The sequence below is a fragment of the Kryptolebias marmoratus genome, linkage group LG21 (assembly GCF_001649575.2).
Source record: "Kryptolebias marmoratus isolate JLee-2015 linkage group LG21, ASM164957v2, whole genome shotgun sequence".
Lineage (NCBI taxonomy): Eukaryota > Metazoa > Chordata > Actinopteri > Cyprinodontiformes > Rivulidae > Kryptolebias > Kryptolebias marmoratus.
Window position 1 is genome coordinate 19,985,031 of NC_051450.1, and position 23,422 is coordinate 20,008,452.

Genomic DNA, 23,422 nt, shown 5'->3' on the forward strand with positions numbered 1-23,422 from the left:
CGGGGCTAGGGTTAGGGTTTCCGCCTGAATGAAGGAGTAAGGGCATTTTGGCTCAGGTCTAGGGTTAGGGTTTCCACCTGCATAAAGGGGTAAGGGCATTTTGGCTCAGGGCTAAGGTTAGGGTTTCCACCTGGTTGAAGGGGTGAGGGCCTTTCGGCTCAGGGCTAGGGTTAAGGTTTCCGCCTGAATGAAGGGGTAAGGGCATTTTGGCTCAGGGCTAGGGTTAGGGTTTCCACCTGGTTGAAGGGGTGAGGGCCTTTTTGGCTCAGGGCTAGGGTTAGGGTTTCCGCCTGGTTGAAGGGGTATGGGCATTTTTGCTCAGGGCTCGGGTCAGGGTCTCCTCAGGGTTTAAAATCTGTCCAGTTGTTCATGAGTTATTTTGCTAACAAAAAGGGCTGACACCAGCAGTTAATGCAAAAGGTTGCATATTTCTTCCGCAATGTATAACACCCAGAGTATGCGCTAGGAATGATTCTCAGCTACTAATGCATCAAATTTTAACTCAATATCTGTAAAATGGTTGAGTTATAGTTATTTGTTTGTGTTAGCTATTTTACCCTTTAACCCTGAATCATCAAATTATTTAAAACATACAGGCTCAGGCAGTCAGTGACTGCTATTTCCTAAGGTGTTTCAGTCATCTGCCAGGAAATTTGCAGAGGGGATTCCCATGAGAGTGAGACGAGGGTCCACACAGATCAGAGCAAAAAGTTAACAAGAACAGAAGACAAGTGAGGAGCCAAACAGATGAATTCTGCTGACTAAGGAGATGAATCAAACATGAGCAGTAGCCGAAGGGTAAGAGATGTCCTGACCACCATAAAACCTGTCAATTACACTCGTATTGTCTCAAGCTCCCTGGAACAAAACCCACAGGTCATGTTTCAGGTAAAGAACAATCATTTTGGACACACAAGTGAATGTTGAATAATGAATTGCAGCTGAAACAAAGTTAAAACCAAGCAAAGTCTTCCTGATAGACAGCCAAGCCTTTTGTTCCCATTCACATGAATGGCTTCATTAAAATCAGTTGGCTACATTCAGAATAATAAATCTCACTGTCTGTTGCTGAGAATAGAAAAAAAGTAGCACTGAAAATAAAAAAAGGATTTTTTTCATATAAATACTCAAAGCCCCAAAATGATAGTCATATCTCCCAAATCTGAGTAAAATTCACAGTTTAATACCAGAGTTTTATAAAAGGTAGCATTTAAACACAATCCTGATAGTTACATCCTCTCTCAAAACAGTTTATACTAAATGGTTTTCATTAAGTGTTTTTTAAGTGGTTGTAAAATAACACCCCCAAAATTACTCAGTTTTAAAGCACAGTATGAAAGAACTACTTGGATTTTCAAATGCCACTTTGCATCCCATGACCAGTTTTTTGAAGGTGCTACTCTGAATTCAAATCGTAGATAAAATGTTGATAAAAATAAAATATCTTTTCAGCACTGAAATCTGTTCTTTCACAAGTGGAATTAACTTTTTTATTCTTTTGTTAAAAATCTAAAGCTATTTATAAAGTATATCATCCATCACTATGATATCAGAGCAGACCTTTTTAGCTTGGTAATAATGTCTCACTCATGATAATAACTGAAGGAAGTTTACACGTCTTCGTATTCTGCGTGGAGAGAAAAATCTAACTTTTGATGCATTGCAGAGTGGACAAACAATTCTAAATCAATTACTGCAATTAAAAAAAAATCTTATTTTCTTGCAATTTTTTCACAGTTTTGAGAAAATCAGTCCAGCCAATTAGTCTCCAACAGTTGCAGTCCAAGGAGATATGACCATAGGCAGGGGTGCAAATTAATATTTTTACTACCCCATTCTTTTACTTACCAACATGTTGTCACTCTCAGCAAAATTACAAAAGCAGGTGGTGTTTATAGAATAAACAGGCTGAATAGATTTTTAGATAAAAATTGGACTAAATATGACCTAAAAGTAAAAGTTTTGTATTTATAAAGTTCTGCATTGGTTTCATACCAACATTTAGCCAGAAAAATAATAAAAAAATATCCTTAAGAAAGATTTGAACTCTGGTCTCTTGTATAAAATCATATTGTACATTATTAATTATTTCAGCCTGCTTTACAGGTTGTCTTTGTTTGTCCCCATTTAATAACATAATCAGGCCCACATGGATACTATGTTCCACCTTTTGGAGCCAACCTTTGTTGAAGATACCAACACAGCCATTCCCACACTCTACAGCAAGACCCAAAAACAATGTCGTGGAAACACTCAAGAAAGCAGGTCAGATATTCATTTAGTTCACAAAATCTTGTTTGAATTAAATCGTTTTATACTGCAGAGTAGAGCGAATATTTTGTCTCTTTAAGGGCCGAGAGTTTCTATGCTCAGGATTTGTTTTGAAGAGTGATTTTAAATGCATCGACATGCTTTGATAATTATTTCATAATCACATCAAATCGTGAGGTGCCTAAAGATTCCAATTCTTACTTAGTATTAGGTAATACTTTGTAAAACTCCCACGTTACACTGACAAGTACGTGTACTCAGACACCCACACACACACAAACGAACTCCATCAAATGAGTAAGGTAACTGGCTCAGTGTTATCAAAGGCTGGCAGGCTCAGCGGAGGTTAAGCAGCCTTTGTCTCTTGGCTTAAATACAAAGTTATAAAACGAATCCTGAGAGGACGAGTCATTATGTGACCGTCTTGAATCAAGTGACAAATTTCCTGACGGATTTACCAGCCGAAGACCAAGTAAATTACTTGTTTTATTTAAAGATCTGACTAATTTCGGAGGGAGCGAGTGAATTATTTACTGATGGAGAGCGTGCATGATTTACTGACTTGTTCATTTACTGACAGACTGACAGATCACATTCCCTGAGGATGACTGACTGACTGATAAAGTGAGTGACTAATTTGCCAACTGACTGACTGACTGACTGCAGGTAATGACAGCAATAACAGATACACGGAGAGGGCTCGAGAAATTATTAAAGCCATAAATATTTTCCGCTGTTGCTGTCAGCATATTTGTTAAATATGCTTGCACACATATGTGGGTATAAACAAATATAGCCATGCACGTGCCTTTCAGTCATCATAGCATCATCATATTTATGCCATGAGGGGGAAATTTTGAAAGAAGAGCATGATAAGGAAGGGGAAAAAAACTAGATTCAGCATAGTGGTGGTCACCCATGGGAGAGGACAGCTGATGAATGAAAAAAACCCTGGAAAGAAATAACGCTTTTAGCCAACACAGGCATAAGCATATGCTGAGACGAATACAATGCAGAACAAAGAGGTTCTGAATGTTTCCAGTTCTTTTAGCAGGAAACTAGCATTACTCGAAGGAATGCTCTTCTCCTGGTGCCTTGCATGCGATGGGGGGTGACTCTCAGCTACTACCACACCAAAGTTTAGCTCAATATCTATAAAACTGTAACAGTAACAGCCATTTTTGTGTTTGCATGGTTGAATATTTATGGTGGCCATCTTGATTTGCATTGACTTTAAATGTCTATTCGTTGTAGATGGACACCTTGTGATTACTTTTGAGGGCTTCATTAAAATCTATTCAGTGTTTCATGAAATATTTTGCTAACAGACATGGCATCAGCTTTTTAGAAGAACAAAATTGTTGCGTGGTGTTCCAGTCTACGTTTCACCTCAGCTGGAACGTTGCTCATTATCTTTGTTTACTTTAGTTTTTGACAGTTGAGTAGTTCTGATGATATTTTAATAACTTATTTCTTTTGATGTGAAATCTTTTCACAAGAGGTGTTTCATTTTGCACCACTTTTTAGAATCCCAATGTACTGTAGAGCAAAAAAAAAAAAAATCTGAATATGGACATAAATGTCAAATGCAAAAGCAAAGCTGTGCTCATTTCACCCCCGGATAGTTATAACACTTCCCTGCATCCAGACTCTGATATCAAGAGCCTGTGAGGAGCTTATTGATGAATTATAGATTAATATAAACGAGAGGGAGTTGCTGCACTTTCCTAAATGAGTGCAAAATTCAACAAATTTATAGCGCTATCTTTTGATGTTCTAAAACCCCGCAGAGAAGATAATCTGTTGGAATGTTGGTACAACTAAATAATGAGTTGATCTCAGGTTTTAGGTTTTTCACCGTCAACAGACTAGATGCAAAACAAGTCAAGTCATTTTAAAGTGCACGTGAACAGAAGTAACGCTGAATGTGAACACCAGAAGCTTTTAAAAACATTTATTTCTGCAAATTTAAAAAAATATATATTTTGTTTGTTGAACTCACTAATCCGCTGGATCTCCCACTTGTCAATCACCCACCGCTGAAGGCAAAGGTAAGCGAAAATATTTTTGCCCATGTCTTTGTGTGTTCCTTGTCTGCACTGTTAGCAAAATATCACTGGATGAATTTGAATGAAACTCTTAGAAAATAATTATTAGATGATCATCTACAACTGATTGACATTTGGAGTCAACACATTTCCAAAATGGCTATAAATAACCCAAAATTACAGACAATGGGGCAAAGTTTATGTAAAGTAGCTGAGAGTCATCCTTGACACATACTGTGAGCACTACCATGTGGCTGTGGCGGTCATCTTGAATTTAAAAAAGGTGGTACCTGTATGCATCCTTTCAAGAAATGCAAGGCCTTTAATTTTTTACATCTACTTTCTTTGTCACTGAACGGTGAGCTACAAGTGGAACACGTCCTCAAGGACAGACCCAAGCCATGTGCTGATCACTGCACAGCCTAATAAACCTGTATTACACAGTTCTTCCAATATAGAAATCTTCACCTGAGGGGCAGAGCCAGTAATGTATTCCTGCTCCGCATTCCCTCATGTGCCACAAACTCATGGTGCTTCATCATGACCATAATGGCTGATTTGATTTAAAGGGATCCAATTACCCTCAACAATGGAGTGATTTGATTGTTTACTGACAGAGAAGGGAGAGTGTTATTGAAGAAAAATTGGAGGTAATTGTCTCAGGGAGATGCGCGGAAAAATGAAACAGCTTGATTGTTTGTGGCTTCTGACTGTCTTTATGCTTAACGATATCAGAAGCTTGTGGTTAAGATTCGGAAACATTCAAGGACCTTTCTTTTTAGTGTTTTCTGGGTCAAGCTAAAGCTTGTGAAGGTTGAAAGGAAAACTTAACACCTAAAAATGACAAACCTTAACCTCCTGATCTAATATTTGTTTTGATCTGTGAAGTCACAAATCCTCTTTTAAAGACACAATGTAACAAAACAGACTTAGTATAGAGGTTTTTTATGTTTATACTTAATATGACTTCTTTGAAGACACAGTAATCCTGTTTTTAATACTATATAGATATTAAAATGTAGTCTAATCTAAATAAATTATGCAAATCTAAATAGGGACTCTTATGTGTTACTGTGTGTCCTAAATGTGTCTATTTGACATTGATAAGTCACGTTTCAGTTCCCCTGAATGATAAGGTTGGTTTAGTCTGCAGTACATAGCATTACTGACAGGTGGTGCCAGATTCAAACTTACAGGAGTCTGCTATTTGATTGAAAATATGAAAAGAATATGAGTCTTCAGATGTCAGTCACTGTAAAACTTAATGTGACAATGTGCCAAGGTTATAGAGACATAAACCCTGAAGACACTTAAATATTAACACTGTCATTCAATGGAGGAGGGAGGAGCACCAAAGGTACATTTCTTTACTTATCATATCCTCTACTCAATAATCAATTATATAGAGCATTTATCGAGACAATTAACATACAGTTCCTCAAAAAAGACTTCATACACCTAGAATATATCTACATTTTGTCACATTACAGCTGCAAACTTCAAAGTATTTCACTGGGACTTTATATGATCGACCAACACAAAGTGGCAGCAGGAAAAAAAAAGGTTTTCAATGTTGTTTTTTGAAATACAAATCTTAAAAGTGTGGCTTTCATTTGTATTCAGCTCCCTTTACTCTGATAATCCTAAACCAAACTAAACTAACCTAAATCCAGTGCAACAAATCGCCTTAAGAAGTCACCATCAAGTGAGACCAACGAATGCACCAGACAGGTCAGGGATAAAGTTGTTTAGAAGTTTAAAGCAGAATTAGGTTATTAAACAATATCCCAAGCTTTCAACATCCCAGGGAGCTCTGTTCAATCCATTATCCATTCTGCTCAGATCAGAACAAAATTAAACTTTTTGGCCTAAATACAAAACACTATGGGTCGTTGGAAAACTAACACAGCAGAACACCCTGAGTGCACCATTCCCACAGAGAAACACAGTGGTGGCGGCATTATGCTGTGGGCATCTTTTTCTTCAGCAGGGACAGGGAAGCTGGCCACAGTTGATGGGATGCATCTAAATATGGAGCAATCCTGGAAGAAAACCTGTTGGTGGTTGCAAAAAACTTGAGATTAGGGAGGGGATTTACCTTCTAGCACAGCTACAACTAAACATTCAGCCAGAGCTACAATGGAATGGGTCAGATCAAGCATATGCATGTGTTAGACTGAACCAGAAAAAGTCCAGACCTGAATCCAACTGAGAAACTGGAGCAAGACTTGACAATTGCTGTTCACAGACTCTCTATTTGATCTGACTAAGCCTGGGCAACTGTAAATAGTGAAAGTATCGATATGAAATGCAGCAGGTTTCAGGTCAGAAAAAGAGGTAAAATGGAAAAGTGATATGTCATTGATTTCTAGTTAGAACATGTTTTGCTCTCCCATGGTTAGTGCCTTTCACTTCAGTTCTAACTCTCACTTTGAATCCGTCTTTGATGTCTGTAGGTGATGGGTTTGCGTCTCCCCCACTTCAGCAGTGGGGGAAAAGCGATGATTTTTTACACTTCTAAAGAAAGTGTGGCTTGAAAAAGAAAAAAAAAGTTGTCTTCCTGGGCTGACATATGAAACCATATACACAAATATATAGTATTTATGCAGTGACAGAGAGAGGGAAACAGTTTTAAAATGCTTAGAAAAGTTTTGCAACAAAGTTTTGCACGGATGATCGACAGGCTTCCAGTTGATATTTTTCAAAGGTATTCCCGACTATGAACACATCATTAAACACTAAACAACTAAACAAACAGCAAACAAAACCCTTCGGGCACCTTTACAAACTACAGCTTGAGTCAGAACATGGAAGAAAAGCTGTGTGAAAATTCTCATGATTACACAATAGCACTCTCTGCCCCCTTTTCTTCGTTTTTCTTTATTGTTCTCCATTTCTGTTCCTCTCTGCCTGTCGTGCTCCCTGTTAGGCGCAGAGGCACCGGGAACGAGGAATGCCAGAAAGAACAAAGTGTGCTGATAAAAGACATGCCAGACCCTCACTCACACACACACGAGATATTCATCCCAAAGGCGGCAGAGAAATTTCATAAAGTACTGCTGCAAAAAGGGACAGAGAAGTGTGTGTCAACATTGTGTGAGTCAATGGACACTGTCTTTTCAGCCTGCTCGCCTCGCAAACTTGTTTATGACTAGTTTGTGCCGTCTGTTGACAGAAGGGAGGGAAAAATATGTAGAATCTGGCGTGTGTGAGGACCAAAAAAAAACTTGAGAAGTTGCATTTTCTGTGAAAATGCAGTGGGAATGTTAAGCGAGTTCTGAATGACTGCTGAAATTTGTTGAAAAAGCTGAAACAGAATAGTTTAAGTTAAAACTAGCAGAACAAAGCTAAAATGAGCAAAAACCAGTGAAACACAAGCTAAAATGTAGGACCAGCAAAACAATAGCTAAAAGCTACAAATATCAGCATAAACACTAATAAATGACTTTAGAAAACAAAAGCTAAAACCAGCTGAACAAAGGCTAAAGGATTAAATCTGCAAAGCATAGATAAACTCTAAGACCAGCAAAATTGTAGGTAAAAGCTAAAACCAGCAAAACAAAAGCTAAAACCAAAACAAGTAGTAAAGCCAATAGTTAAAATTAGCAAAATAAAACATAAAAGCAACAATCAGCAAATGAAAAGATAAGAGGATAGCTACAAGATAAATTTAGCAGAAGCTAAAACCTAAATATGAAACACGTATGCAGAGGTAGATTCCAAAGAGCACATTTTTCCATGGTTTGAACAGTTTTCTTCTTATTTCAATGGAAAAAATGTAAATAAAAGGTAAAGGTAAATATTAAATAAAGGATAAAAGTTAAAAAACTAAAAGTTACAGTCATGATATCATGAACAAGCTTAACGTTTTGATATATCAGTAACTGAAACGCTGCTGAAGTAGTTACAGTCCAAAAAATGTATGGAAGAAACTATTAACAGGCAAACAATCCTGACTCAGCATTCCCAGAACAAAGACATCTTCTGCTGATCTAAAAATACTTCTGTGGATGCCTATTAACAGGAAAGATTCATATTTGTAGTGTTGATTTCGGCAACAAGTGCAAAATATAACAAAGTTGATGCATGTATGAGAATAAAGTGAATAAATCAAAGCTTAAACTGAATGACTTTTCTTCACCTTCTCTTGTATTTGCATCACAGTAGCTGACCTCTAACAGACCCACCCACACACACACACACACACACACACACACACACACACACACTTAATTATGCAATTAGTGACATCCCTGTGCCGCACTCTTTTGGTTTCCACAGTAACACTCCCAGGCACTGATGTCATCAAGACGAGACACAAAGAAGGAGAGACTGCAGTGGAGGGAAGGTGAGGCAGTCATGAGCTCATGTCTGAAACCACGAGGGATAGAGACAAAGACGGACATGTGGGACAGGGACAAATAAACAAAAGAAGATGGAGTTTTTTTTGCTTTTGTTTCGAGATAAGTTGCTATAAATATTTAGTGCTTTACAATTTATAAAAAAACTATTATTTAATATTTTAGGACTAAAAGCTGTCCAGCACTTTTTATGTTTCCTCCATCGGTGAGAGTAAAAATCTATCCTGCACGCCGTAAGCAATCAGAATAAAGGATTATCCACGTTCTGAAGGTGTTTTTCATTTTGTTTTCTTTTCTTGTATGCAATCCAAGCAGAAGTGAGGCACTTCACCACCTAACACAAAAGACATCTTCCTGATTGAACCAGATGCACACCACAACAAGTACCTGCGAATTTGCATGACAGAGATAGTCTTGAGACACTTTTTACTGGAGAGCTCCGTTTGATGCTGGAGGTTAATTACTGGAGCCCAGACACAGGAAGTCTGCCAGCAAATCTGCTCTTTAAATGCTGACCAGATTTTTTTTCTGTTTTAAGCTACAGCATTTTGTGTGTGACTGTGATTCTTCTTTAATATATGTGGTAATTATTGTAGCTGCTGTTAATGCAAAAAAGCTTCTGTAAATCTGTCAAGAAAGTATTGTAATTCCCATAATGAGACATCATATTCGTAATTCTTGTTAAATTGAATTAACCCTTTTTACACATAGTCCAGTGGCTCTATAAGTTGAAGTTGCAGGAAGACAGTACAAAAAAGAGATAGTACTGGAGCATAGTTTTGAAATAAAATCAGCAAATTCAGAGAAGTTTTACCATTTATCATAGGCATGGCATTTAGATCTGGATACTCAGGGCTGTAGCTCCACATGTTTTCTGTCATGAAATTATGGATCTCAAAGGGCTTTAGTATCTCATGTTACCTACCTATAATGAGACATCACATCAGGAATTTATGTTAAATTAAATTAAATGAATCCTTTCACACAGAGGATCCAGAGGCCTTATAATATTTAGTAGATGCAGCAAGTCACTTTTTAATAAAACCCATTACTTAATTCCCTAAATTAATTTCCTGTTCTTCAACAGTTATTTATTAAACTCAAATTTTGGTTTGGGTTTGGTTGCAAATCTAAACAAGCACCCCCAGATTTGCATCTGCAGGATTTTTCCTGCTGCTTTCTTGAGAAAAAAAAGAAGAAGAAGATACATGCTGTGTCTTTTTGGCATTCGAGTTCTCTTCCCAATTCATGTGTGTCAAATTAGCGTCTGTACGTAAAAGGGGAAGAATTGTAATGACAGAGAGTGTGTCGCCACACAGCCATGGAGTTTATTATGTAAATCAAAAACTGTAAAAGAGGTGAATTCAGGAGCAAGACAAAACACTGACAGATGAGAAGCATGATTTGCAGAGACATCAATATGGCACAAAATCACATTACTGAGGGATTAGCATGTAAGCATACATACGCAGTTAAGTCTCTGCTGTCAGTGCTCTCTCGTTCATCTTTCTCCTCTTCCAGCACGCTAGATCCAGTTTCTCTCTAGTCTGACTTGGCCTCTGTCGGCTTTTTTTTTTCCTTTCTTTATCCTTTTGCTTGTCTCGCTGCCTCCCAATCATAGAGTGCTTTCCAGGGGATTTGACACAAAGGTTGTAGTGTGTGAAAGATGATCCTCATCTCACTCAGATGAGCTCTCATGCAAACTAAAATTCTCCCATGGCGACAACGCCAAACTTCCCAGCACTAACAGCTTACGACACACTCCTGCCTGAGTTTTAAGGGCCAAATGTTAGGTTTGTGTTTTTCAGAAACAGGTAGATTTTCTCCAGATTAATCCTGCCAAAATTATATTATAATCAGTTAAAGCTTTGATCCTACAAAGATTAAGGGCAAATTGCTTCCTCTTTTGGGGTTAACTGACTCAAACAGTGCTTGAGTCAAAGTTTAAAGCCATGATGCAGAAAAAGGCTTGCAAGATGGGCCAAATGGGGTCTGTCGCTCCCAAGTGTCTGGCCTCTGCCTCTTTTCTGTCGACACGTATGAGATGAGACCTTGCCGGGAGCAAAGGCTCAACGCTGACTGATCCCTCTCACTTTTCTCTTTTTCCTCTGCATTTTCGAGACTTCTCTTTTATCCGTGTCTAGCTGAGTCACTCTGACAAAAACAGACCTTTCCTGCCTTATGTACCATTTGTTTATTTTAAATAAGGACACAGCGAAACGAAACAAACTTTAAATGGGGACTTTTGTGTTTAGCTTTCTCACATGTAAGCTAATCCTCTGTAAACCAACACAGGTTCATTATTAGTGTGTTTTCTTGATGGCAAATCCTTAGTGTTCAAAATGTTTCACAAAATAAATCTTAAAATAGAGAAACAACTATTTCCAAAATGGAGATTTAGTAGTATAATTATGCTCCTAACAGTTCTCCATTACTGGGCATTTTATTTTGTTTTCGTTATAATGAAAACCTGAGTGAATTTCTCTTAGACTGAGTGAAGTTTTAAGTTTTTATCTGAATAAACCACCTTCTTTGGTTAATAACTCTCCTACAAAGGGAAAGATAGAATCAGGCTCCAATAATGGTCTCTTTCACTTGAGATGGAAAAATCTATTGTCTGTTTGAATAGCTTCAACATGTTGGCTTTTATATTCCCTTTGGTCCAAGTACTGAGGATTTTTGAAAGAGTATATTGTTGCTTTCAAAAGAATCAAGGTAATAATGTGTTTGTTAAGAAGCTTAAGTAAATGACTGGAAGCAGCAAATATACAGATGGGATTAATAACACTAGCTTCTTACAAAGGAAATCCTTTTAAGTGAAAACAGTAACATATATTGTTGAGTTTGTCTTTCACAGTTCTCTGCCACTGATCTAATTCTGGTTGCATGTTATTGCAGGTTTGAAGCAGCAAAGTTATTTTTAGGTGACTGCACGAATGCTGATTCAGCAGTCACACTATTGTTTTCCTGCTTATAGATTTTTTTCTGTACATTGTTTTTTTTACAATCAAACTACTTTCCCATACTTTGTGCTGTTTCAGCCATTCATACATCAAATGATTTGGCTCAGACAGAAATAGTGTGCTGTGACTTTTAGTATTTGTAGCTATTATACTTTTTGAATTATTCAATTTTGTTTACAAATATAATACAATGAGATCTTTTTAGTTCCTTCAGAAACATTTTTTACTGAAATCTTCTTCAGCCATCATGCTCTGTGTTTCTCTTCTTAAGCTTCTTTTAGCTTTTAGCTATGGTTTTGCTACATTTAGCTTTTGCCAACTGTTATAGGACATTTAGCTTTTAGCTACTGTTTTGATGATTTTTGCTTTTAGCTATCATTGTGCTATTTTTAGCTTTGGGGTACTCTTTTTCTGATTTTAGCTTAATTGTTCTGCTAGTTTTTACTTGAAAATTTTAGTTAACAGTTCCTTCTTCAACACATTTCAGCATTATCGTTCAGAAAATGCAATTTGTCTAGTTTGGATATACAGTCCATAGGGATGAGTTTTATCTAGTTTGTGTCATTTTGTTTAGAGTTTAGCTGCTCAGATTGTGTTGTTGGAAAAAACAACATAAGTACTCTGTGGGTTGGTGGGTTAATTACCAGTAGAAATCTTTAGAGTTGTTGATCAGAGACACAGTCATGTAGATGAGCTCCAGTTACTTAAGGGTCATAACGCATTAGCATTAACCGGAATAATTACAGTGGATCAAAATACGTCTCTACTGACACACGGACAATTGTACTGATCAAACAACGGGAATTTGAACTAAAGGCAGCCTGAAATGAGGATCTGCTATCTTCTGCTGCTGGAGTGTGAAAAGATGGTAGAACGTTGAAGGAGTTTCACAGCTTTTTGTTTCTCACATGTGTTGAGGATGTTCTAAAATAGTGTCGATTCAAACCAAGTGGTTGAGCTCACGGTATTCTTCTTTTTACTTACAACAAAGTGCTTTAAAAATGTTAAATAAATGATGATTCATGTTTTGTATTTGTGTCACATGCTACCCTGCAAATACGTAAGCAAAGCTACATTTTAAGTGAAGATGCTAAATCATTACGAACTGTTTTACTTTTGTTAATTTGAAAATAATTAGATTATTCAACTGGTTGCTGTTTTTGTGTACAAATCCATTAAAGTGTCTACCTCAACTTTGTTTTGTAAGGTGACTAATGACAATTAAGAACTAAAATGCACCAATTCCATCCAATATTTAACAGTAAATGTTTAACTGGTTAAAATAGTCATCTGAAAAAGCATATTTTTAAAGAACTTTTCAGAAAACAATCTTTTGTACCTCTACAACTGATACACTTTTGGAGTCAGTCCAATTCAAAGAGATTTCTACATCTGATCTACTATAGCCAACACAAAAATGACTAAAAAACTCAGTCAGTTTTGCAGATGTTGAGTTAAACTTTGGTGTGGTAGGAGCTGAGAGTCACTCACAAGACACACTTGTGTGACACAACTCCATCATCATTTCAAAACTCTGGGATGTTGGGCAGAGGGTGATATGCATTCATTTAAGAAAAGCTAGGCCTTTAATTTGGATAATGTACAGCAACTACCTCAAACAAACTAATATTTTATGTGGTGTTTTTAAATGACAATCAAACATTGCCCTGAAATTATGCTAAAAAATGTTATGTTCATTTATTGCCTTCTTTTTTTAAGTCACATGTTAATATAATTGGAGATGCATGAAGGAAAATAACAATCACAACAAAAGTTAAAAACCCAAGATCACTGAAAACCAGTAAAGCGCCTGCGCAGAGACTCTAATTATTCTTTAATCTGTTGCTGTGCATCAGCCAGACCATAGTAGGGGGGAGTGTTTCTTCTTGTTCCGCAAGAAGAAACAACAACAACTCGCTGCAAAACTGAGATATGTTTCAGAAGCCTCCAGCGTGAAACGGAGGGCGCCAAGGTTGCCATAGAAACCACTGAGCCCACCAAGAAGCTGTGATTATCAGAGATAGTGGCAATAGAAGGCAAGGTGTTTCACACACAGGCACACACACACAGAGTCATCCGTGCGTGTGTGTAGTCAGATGTTTCTGGATTCAACTGACCTGTTAACGCTGCTGAAGTGGCAACAAGGCGGCAGCAGCAGAGGAAAAGGAAGCCTCTCATACATAAACACACTTGTGGACACAAACCCAATACACACACACACACACACACAATATCTGAGTCAAGTTAGCTAATGATCTGCAGTCGTCGGATGTGTTGATTCTACCAGACTGACTGGGGTTAACTCATTACCAGCATTTCAAAGACCAATGGAAGCCTTTGATCTGCTGGTTTCTCTCCCAGTCCCATGTTATTCCCTAAACTCACAGCTTCCACTGCACCATTTTTTTAATAATCTCATTTGCTTTTAGCTGCAGTTTTCCTATTTTTAGCTTTTAGCTACTTTTTTTTGCTACATTTAGCTTCTAGCAACTGATTTATTAATGTTTGGTTTTAGCTACAGTTTTGTTAAATTGAACTTATAGTGACAGTTTTGACAACTTTCAGCTATTTTTTGTTGCAAATTTTAGCTTTTAGTTACTGTTTTGCTGTTATAAGCTTTTATACAGTTTTTTAATTGTAGTTTATAGCCACAGTTTTGCTCATTTCAGCTTACTAACAATTCATTATCAGTTTTTTCAACACATTTCACCAGATCCTTTCAGCACTCAGCATTAACCCTAACCCACACTGCAGCTTCATAGAAAAGGCTAATTGCTCTAGTTACGACAGTTTTGACGCTGATGCATCATTTTGCTGAAAAGCAATGTAATTTCATATAAAAGAAAGCTTAAAGTACATTTTCTTTAGAGAAAAAAAGCTTTTTAAAATATTTAAAGATTGTTAGAATTTTTTATTTCCAACAATCCAGAACAAGTAGATCAGCACTCACCAATAAGCTCCTTGTTCCTGATGTCCAGCGCCATGTTTCTGAGAGCGGTGGCGACAGCACACACCACTTTGTCGTTGTCTATCCTCAGTAACTCCACCAGAATGGGAAGGCCTTTCTCTTTACGGACAGCAGCCCTGATGTACACCGACCACTGACAGGGAGGAGATGAAAGAAGACGGTTTACAGAGCTCTACTGTCAGCTGAACGCTGTAGGGTAACGATCTACAAGTTTTACGGACATAAAACTTGACGTGGTAGTAGCTGAAAGTCATCCTCAACATACTTTGTTTAAAATTTTAAAATAGATGCTCCTATAATTAATGCAAGGCCTTTAAATTTAAGAGGATTTGTGGTTAAGGTCACCCAGGAGATTTTAAAAAAAGAAGCACCAGCAATAAAATAAACTATTTTAAAATCAAAAAGTTATGGGAGTCTAGATATTTTCTGTGAGGAACACAGATCAAAACATTTTTCCAAATAATTAATTTACTTTTAAACTTTTATTTTTGTTTTTAATTTAGTTGTTCACAGTACTGTTTGTCTTACAGACAAACATGAAGAAAAAAATACTATGCTTCATATAATCCTTTGAGGAAATTATTCATCCTAAGATAAAACCATACATCTGAGCCAAGATTTAAATGTGTAGAGCATAGAGCGAGTGCCAGCACTGGAAGCAGTTCTCAAAGCACAGAGAGCGAGCTTGCTAGGAGTAATGTATGCACACAAGGACACTTTCAGGTTATGCATGCAGTGTGACACCAAAATAGAAAATGTGATATCCTGAAGACCACCTGCTCCCACAATTTCCCCCCTCTGACTCTTCCATTGATTTTTCTAGAGCCCTTCTCTTCCATCTCTCTCTCACACTCGGGCTCTCTTTGTCCACACTGCTATCAATGAAAACACTTACCTAATCACAATCAGTTACAAGCACATCACACACACACATATCTCTGCAGGACTGATGAAGCTGACTCTTAAGCACAATCCATGTTTGTCACCCCCTTTCGTGTCCAAATGCTCTTGTATAGCAAAACCTCTGAAAAAGAATCCTTTTTTTCTATGTAAGAATTCCAAAAATGATAATAAAAAGCTATTTTGTCAACTACAACAGTCTTGTTTGATGCAGTTATCTTATTTTCTGGGGTGATCTTTCAGTTACACCATCAACCTTTGCCTTTTACCTTCTTGTAAACCTCCCTCAAGGCAAAAAAAAAAAAAAAAAAATATGCCTTCACAGTCCTCTGACAGTACTGAGACCACATGAGTCACACATCATCACTGTGTAGATGCCTCCATTAGTCACCTGACCCTCTCTACTCCCCGCTGGATTGGGTTTTTGGTGCATTTAAAATATAACTGCATTGCTCTAGACCAACATTATATACCGTAAAGCACAAAAACACAAGATGAAAATGTACTAAAAGTCACCAGGTTGTCACAGTCAGTGAAAGTAAAATTGCTTCATTTAAAGGGGAAGTGAGTCATTTATGCTCAGTGGAATTGAGTTAAACTATACATACGTAACAATGTTGAATTTAAATCAGGAACACACCCATCGCACTCGTATTTGTTTACTTGATCTCTTTGAAACAATTCAATGAACATTCGCCTGCTGTGGAAATAAGCTTATTGATAACAAGAGCATGCTATTTCTAATTTACCTCCAATAATTACACCTTATGGATTGTCTATTTTGTCCAGTTTTTACATATAGGAAATAAATAAATAGAATTAGAGAAATTGCCTTTTGGAAATAAATAAAAACACCAGCTAAAAGCCAAAAGTAGCAAAATGTTAGCTAAAATTAGATTCACCATTTTTAGGGAGTCTAGCTTGCAAAATAAATTAGTTACAGCTACTTTGTTTTGTGGTGAAATATATAGAACGGTAGAGAGTTTGTGGTTACCTTCCAGCTGCCTGCAGCCAGGTTCTGTAGGGCCCCGGCTGCACCTTCAAGGGTGTCAGGGTTTGAGCATTCAGAGAGCAGGGTAAGGTAGGGCTTGACGATGGTGGGGTGCCACAACATCTGGACCCCTTTGGGAGGCTCTGCTGTGTCTGGAAAGGGGCTCACTCCATCCCACTGTGAAAGAGGACAGAGAAACTTAATATAAACCTAAACTCAAGAAGACAAAGCTGAATGAACGGTGTCAGGGTTTTTGCTCAAATGACTTTTTAATACTCTTTTCAAAATGCACTTCTTTTCAATAACCAGTTGTGTTGATGTCACGTCCGTATATTTTTATCTGAAGCAGTTGTTTTCCATCAGAATGTTTACCAACAAAAATATGACTGAACTGAATTAGAACACACTTCATTAGTCCCAAATGCAAAGTATATTCTTTGGATATCAGTGAATAAATTACTGTTGCTGGTCGCAGTGAACAGTATTTGTTTGTGGCAGGAATTACTGTCACCATGTCGCTCTGGAGCTGAAGAAGTCTCTGACTAAACACATTTGATTGTTTAATCACCTCATTCTGGGGAAGGTGAGCATTGTTGTCTATTATGTTCAGCAGCTTGCACAACATTTTTATTTACTCAATCAGTCAAAGTGGATCCAGAGCAGCTCCCAGCACAGAGCCAGCCTTCCTCATCAGTTTGTTCAGTTTCTCTGATTAAAAAAAAAAAGGTAAATAACACAAATGTTGGAATCATAAAGCTGGTATCGAGTGAGAAAAAAAAAAAAAGTGTGGTACATCATCAGCTGCCAGTTGAACATTTTGTACAAAAATGTGTAAAAAAAGTATAAAACTTAAACTGCAATTGTGTAAAAACCATAACAGTCTTTTCTTTTGTTGATGGGAAGGAGAGAATATCGAAACATGAGAAGAGGTTAGAAAAAAAGTTAACACAAAAGTCAGGAAAAGTTCAGCTACACACCTGTATTTAACTTTACCACAACCCTAGTTTTACTACAGTGGAGAGTCTGTTTTATTTATTTATTCATTCATTTATTTGTTGGGGGACATGAGTACACCTTTTACAAAATGAGAAACCCAGATTTTCTTTCAATGACATTTCTGTCTTTTCTGTCCTTGTTGGTTTTTCTCTTCCCGTCTTTCCTCTACCGTTCTCTCATGCCCAGATCTCTCTTTCCCTTCATTCCTGTTAATTCCATTCCTTTCCCTCCAACTCGTGTTTTTTCATCTCCCTGTTGACCCTCTCAGCTTTGCTCCACTGATTTCCCTCCTCTCTCTTGTCTCAAGGTAAACTAGGCTACGCTGTGCCTTCAGAGAGCTGCGGTGGAGTGCCTGAGACTGCGTCTTTTTTATCTATACATAGATTCTCAGATCGTACAAATCAAAGACCTTCTATAGTTTGAAGTGCAGAGGCAGCGGAGGAAGAAGCATCAAATAAATCCAACTGTGTTCTGTTCTAGAAACTTAATATACACTAAACAATAACAATGTTAGATTTGTCTGCCTAAAATTTTGTAAAATGTTTGTTCTGTGTAACAAACTATTTAGAAACATACTTGCTAAAACCTTAAGATTATTTTTCTTAAAGGTGCCAAGATGCTGTTTAGCCTCTACATACATATATGTGATAAAATGGCTTCAGTTGACATCATCAGAAAAAGAAGTGGAGATAATGTTTTTGCCCATGTCTGTTTGTGTGTGTTTATAGTGTTAGTAAAATATCACATAAACCACTGGATGGATTTATGACACTCTCAGAAAGTAATCACTGGGTGAAGATTTCCAACTCATTAAGTTTTTTGAGTCAACCCCTTTCAAAATTGGCTTCCAGAGCTAAGCAAACTTATCAAACACAAAGATTAGCTATAATGCAGCCAATTTTTGATATTTAGTCAAAATTTGGTTTGGCAGTAGCTGAGACTCATTCTCAACACATACTCAGAGCACTCATGCATCTTGCAGGCTCCCATAATACCACATAAGATCACACATTACAGGATTTACATGGTTTTACCAAAACAGCTCCAACTCTGTCCCTCCTCGTTATAAGATGATTTTAGTTTAAAACTCTGGCATTCCCTCCAAGGAATGCTAGGACTTAAATTTCATTTGGTTTGTAGACAATAATATTATATTATTGTTGTGTTAATTGCTCTTATTGTCTGCTAAAGGTTTCATAAACATTTAAGACTATCAGAAAGGCAGAAATCTCGTGCATGAGAACGTGTTCCAGTAATTTATCAGGTCCAGTTCAGGGTCCCACACCGCTCTCTGTCATTTATACCTTAACCTTCAATAAATAATTAAAGACTACAGTACGGTTTATGTCTCTCAAGATGTCTTTTTTTTTTCTCTCTCCTGCCTGGTTTCTTCTCATATAATTTCATTCTTTTTCTCAAATTTGATCCAGTCTCACGGCTCGGATTCTTCTGGTTTGCTCTCCTCCTGTGTGCCTGTCAGTAACCCTCAGTGTCTGCTTTTGGCAAATTGTATTTGCCCGGAGTTCTGCCCAGGAGCAAGTTGTCTCCATGAATAACAGAGTGTCCCTCGATGTGTCACAAAGGAATCTGAAATGTTTACAATGAAACAGGCCTTCTCTGTAGGTCCTGATGTTTTAATACCTGAAACATATCGTATATGAACGCACAATGCCAGCCAAGTTGAGCTTTAAGTCAAAATGTATAGTTTGTTGCTCATTTTAATGTTTGTAACACCTGAAGACATTTGTTTTTATGAAACACAACAACTTCCTCCTTTTTTTGGGAGAGGAAGACCAGTCATTCATCCGTTCATTTCCTTTCTGTGTAGGAGCCAGCAGTCACTGTGCGAGAGGAAGACCAGTCAGTAAAATTAAAACAAAAGCAAAAATAGACTATTTCTAGTTTGGCTTGTGTTAAAAAAAATGAGTCCTGTTGTGATTGTTCCTCAGTTTAAAGCTTGTCTATAGCTCTGACATGTTTACAACAAAGTGTCATGAAAGGATGACATGCCTTTGCCAGTCTGAGAATATAAATGATTTGGATTAGCAAAACATTCTTAAACTGGAACAAATTAACAAAACCTTAAGAAGAAAAGCCAAAAAAGAAAGATTAAAATAAGAAAAAACAGAATGATGGAAATGTAACTGATGTGCGTCTTGAAAAACATTCAAAACAGATTAACAATTTTGCCAAACGAGATGTGTGGACACTGAAAAAAAACCAACCCAAAACAAAACTGAACATTGACATTTTTAATGAATCTTGAATTGAAAAATGTTTAATCATGTAAAACTTAATTAAAAACTTGGGATAACTGGCATAAATGATAAAAACGCCATCACTTTTATACTCAGCCTGACGGGTACAGAGTGATCTGTGATGTTCATTTCTGGTTTATATTATTCACCACAGAACTCTGTTGAAAACTAGGCTTCCTCAGTAAATCATAACATGTTCTTGCTTCATCACAAAAAGCTCTTATTTTACTTATTTCCACCCGTGAGCTAAAATCTATTACCAGACAAGGAGGAAAACATTCCTCTTCAGTTTCTGCAAACATTGTTTTCTTTAAAATCAGCTTCAGCACACTTGAACTGTTTTGTCTTTTTTAGCTCTTTGCTAATATCTGTCACTTTTAGCATTTAGCAACCTTTTTGCTACTTTTAGCAAACGTAGCAAAATGCTGCTTTTAGTTTTTCCCACTTTTGCAGCTGAATAGTTTGGGAATCACTACTAGAGGTCTCTGAATGATGTCAGCATCCTCTGCAGTTTGACTGAAACATCAAACATTAAGATTTCCTTCGTTTTGTTGAGTTCATCTTAAGAAATGATGCTTCTTTAGTTAAACATAATGTTTTTTTTTGTCTTTGAAATGACTAAATATGCCAGTTAATCAAACACACCCAGTTCATTAATCTCATTAACTTGTATTATCGTTGTCCTTACCTGGTCGGCGCCCTTCTTTTTCTTTTTCTTCTTTCCCCAGCAGCCGGAGCTCTCACCCTCGCAACCGTTGGCATCACAAAGCAGCCCGTCCAGCTCCTCCAGGCCACCTTGCTGGCCGTGGGATGTCTCAGCAGCCAATCTGTACGACAGGTTCCTCAGAATACAAACACAGTTCTCCACCGTCTGGAGATGAAGAAAGTCGAGGAGGTGAACGGAGGCGGGAACGAGGTAGGGAGAAAGAAAAAGAAGATATAAATAGAAAAGAAGTGAGAAAGTTGTAATAGAAAACCTGTCTTTGATGCAATTTAATGAAAAAAATCGTGCTTGAAAACACAGAGGGAGCTCAAACTCCCACATCTTCATTCTTATTTTTGTAAGATTTTTGATGACATTCGTGAGCAAGACAGATGGAGAAGACCAACAGAAGCAGAAGAAAAAACAAAACAAAACAAAACTATAATCTCCAAGTTAATATGCTTTTGCATTTTGTTAGCGCTGACTTTGAAATAAGATTAGAAAAAAGCTCAAGTAAATGCGGAAAAATGATAAACCCAATACATCATCTCACACCTCATTTAACATCCAGTTTAGAGGCGAACCCGGCAGCCACAGAGCTGGTGAGCGAGTGTGTCTCTGTACACGAACAAACCATGTCCAACAATATTTGTTGTTTATTCGCAAGTGTGTATTTTACTGACCGTGTGTGTAAGACAAAAAAAAAACAAAACAAAAAAAAAAACGGGGGAGACATCCGAGTCACCGGAGTGGAAATTATCAAAGACAAATCATCAATCTTCTCGCAGTCCAACCGTTAGCTTACACAAAGACGACTAAGGAGTGTAATTGAACAGCCTCGAGAGACGCAACAAAGAAAACAATGTCTCACTCCACTGAGCTGCAGTCATGAATGAAATTCTATTCACATTCTATTATAGAATAATGTCAGAGAAGTTCTGTTTGATTCACAATTTACCGTGACATTTCATATTTCGATCTGCTGTTTCACATTTACTCTGAACTCCTGTGTTTGTGGCGAGGATCGCTCTTGGTTTTATGTTACTTACTTCTCATCAGCGCGGTGAGGTCAGAGGTCAGGGTCAGCTATAGATCTGTTGATCTGCAGCTGAATGCCTTTTAAGGATTTTGAAGTAATAAAATTTTGTTGGCGATTTTGTTGGTATTATTTCTGTATAACAGCTGTGGGCTCTCAGTATCTGCTGACCCTGCTCTACAACACACTATATACATTAAAGAAGTGACGCTAATGGGTAAACCTCTACCATAGTAATAGCTGCTATTAATACAAGCTGGTATAATTGGTAACAGCTTACAAATGTTTGCATTAAGCTGGTTGTGTATGTTGTACAGGTCTTTTGAGTTTTTCACCATCATTTTTAATTACAGTTTCCCTTAAGTGAATAGGTTCTTGGCAGCATTTTGTGACAGTACAAAGGCAGTTTAAATGCTTAAATGTTCCAGCACTTAATTGCATTTGTGCACCTTCCAAGAGCGTATAAGAAGTAGTCTAAAGATAATGTTTTACAGTATATTTCCAGACATTCCACCAGTGTACAACAAGTTTAAATTACCTGACTGGTATTAAGTGTGGAGAAAAGTATGTGATGTGCTTTGAAATATATATTTAAATGATAAAAATACATGTTTTAGTTTAAGAAACATTTCTTTCTTAAAGGAAAAAGTTACAAATAACTTTTAAAATCCTTTTTGAATCATGTTTTAAGTTTACAGAAAATAAAAATTAAACCAAATCCATGAAATGTCCAAAGCATTTCACAAAATGTATATATTTTTTTATTATTTAATCACACAAGATAGCTCAAATTAAATGCATTGACTATAATAAAGAGGCTTCTGTTCATAATGCTGGTTTAGCTCAAGCTTTTTTTGACAAGATTTAGCTAAAAAACTCTTCTTATTCTCAAAGGACCCAATCATAAAGGCCACAATGAAGCTGAGCCTTGAAACTTGACTCATGCAAACTTTTTCTTTTCGTTTTTTTTTTCAAATACTGTTCAGATTTTGTTGTATTTAAACATAAAAAATGGCAGGGCCGGAAAAATGAGCGTCTTTAATCTCAAACTTTAAATTCTCTGATCCTCTGAGCAGAATGTTTGTTTCTTTTTAAACTGTCACAAATGTTTTGACCTTTTTTATTGGAAAATAATTGTGGATTTTTTTTTTTAAATATGTGCAAAGAAACTGGAGAATTAAACCATCAGAACACCCTCTGTGTGTATTTAACAAGCCTAACAGTTCATAGCTCTCTTAGATAAGTTAAGATAATTTATTTCAGTTTTCAAAAAGAAATCCCAAATTTTGATTTAGTAGGTCGCAACATAATTTATTACTTCACTTCATTCCATCTTAAATTAACTTTGCCCAGAAAGAAAGATAATAATTCTGGATATTATAATTTTTTTATGGATTTCAGAAACTTTCTTCTTTGAATGTTGCTGGTTTAATTTGCATTTCTAGAGCTGCCGTATGTTGAGAACATCTAAATTTTGTGTTCAGCTGCCAGTAAGGAGAGATGTAGTGTGCATGCCTGTCAGTAGAAAGTTTCATTCCCTGTTTTTTTATTCATTTAGTTTTTGTTGTATAGCCTCAATTCACAACAAAGAGTGATTTCGTAAGAAAACGCACAACTTAAATGTTGCGTGTCACTGAAAACATAGTTGGATTTGAAAATGGCACACCGAGAATTTATTTAAATATTTACTAACATTTCAACTTTTTGTAAAATGAATTTTTAATTCATAGAAATCTATTGTACAGGTGCTGGTCATAAAATTAGAATATCATGAAAAAGTAGATTGATTTCAGTAATTCCATTTAAAAAGTGAAACTTGTATATTATATTCATACATGACATACAAACTCATATATTTCAAATGTTTATTTCATTTAATTTTGATGATTACAAATGACAACAAATGAAAATCTCAAATTCATCATAT

At 36.8% G+C, this 23,422-nt stretch overlaps 1 protein-coding gene across 2 annotated transcripts in view; it reads right to left on the minus strand.

Annotated features, from left to right (window-relative positions):
* The window catches only part of ctnnd2a (catenin (cadherin-associated protein), delta 2a), a 275,301-nt gene that overhangs the window by 39,708 nt on the left and 212,171 nt on the right, over positions 1–23,422 (minus strand). For both annotated transcript variants that reach the window (XM_037973227.1, XM_017429866.3), the window contains 3 exons: positions 20,445–20,627; positions 16,506–16,679; positions 14,594–14,744 (listed from right to left, as the gene is read on the minus strand). In XM_037973227.1, coding sequence (XP_037829155.1) covers positions 14,594–14,744; positions 16,506–16,679; positions 20,445–20,627 — 508 coding nt within the window. The remainder of the gene's footprint in view (positions 1–14,593; positions 14,745–16,505; positions 16,680–20,444; positions 20,628–23,422) is intronic.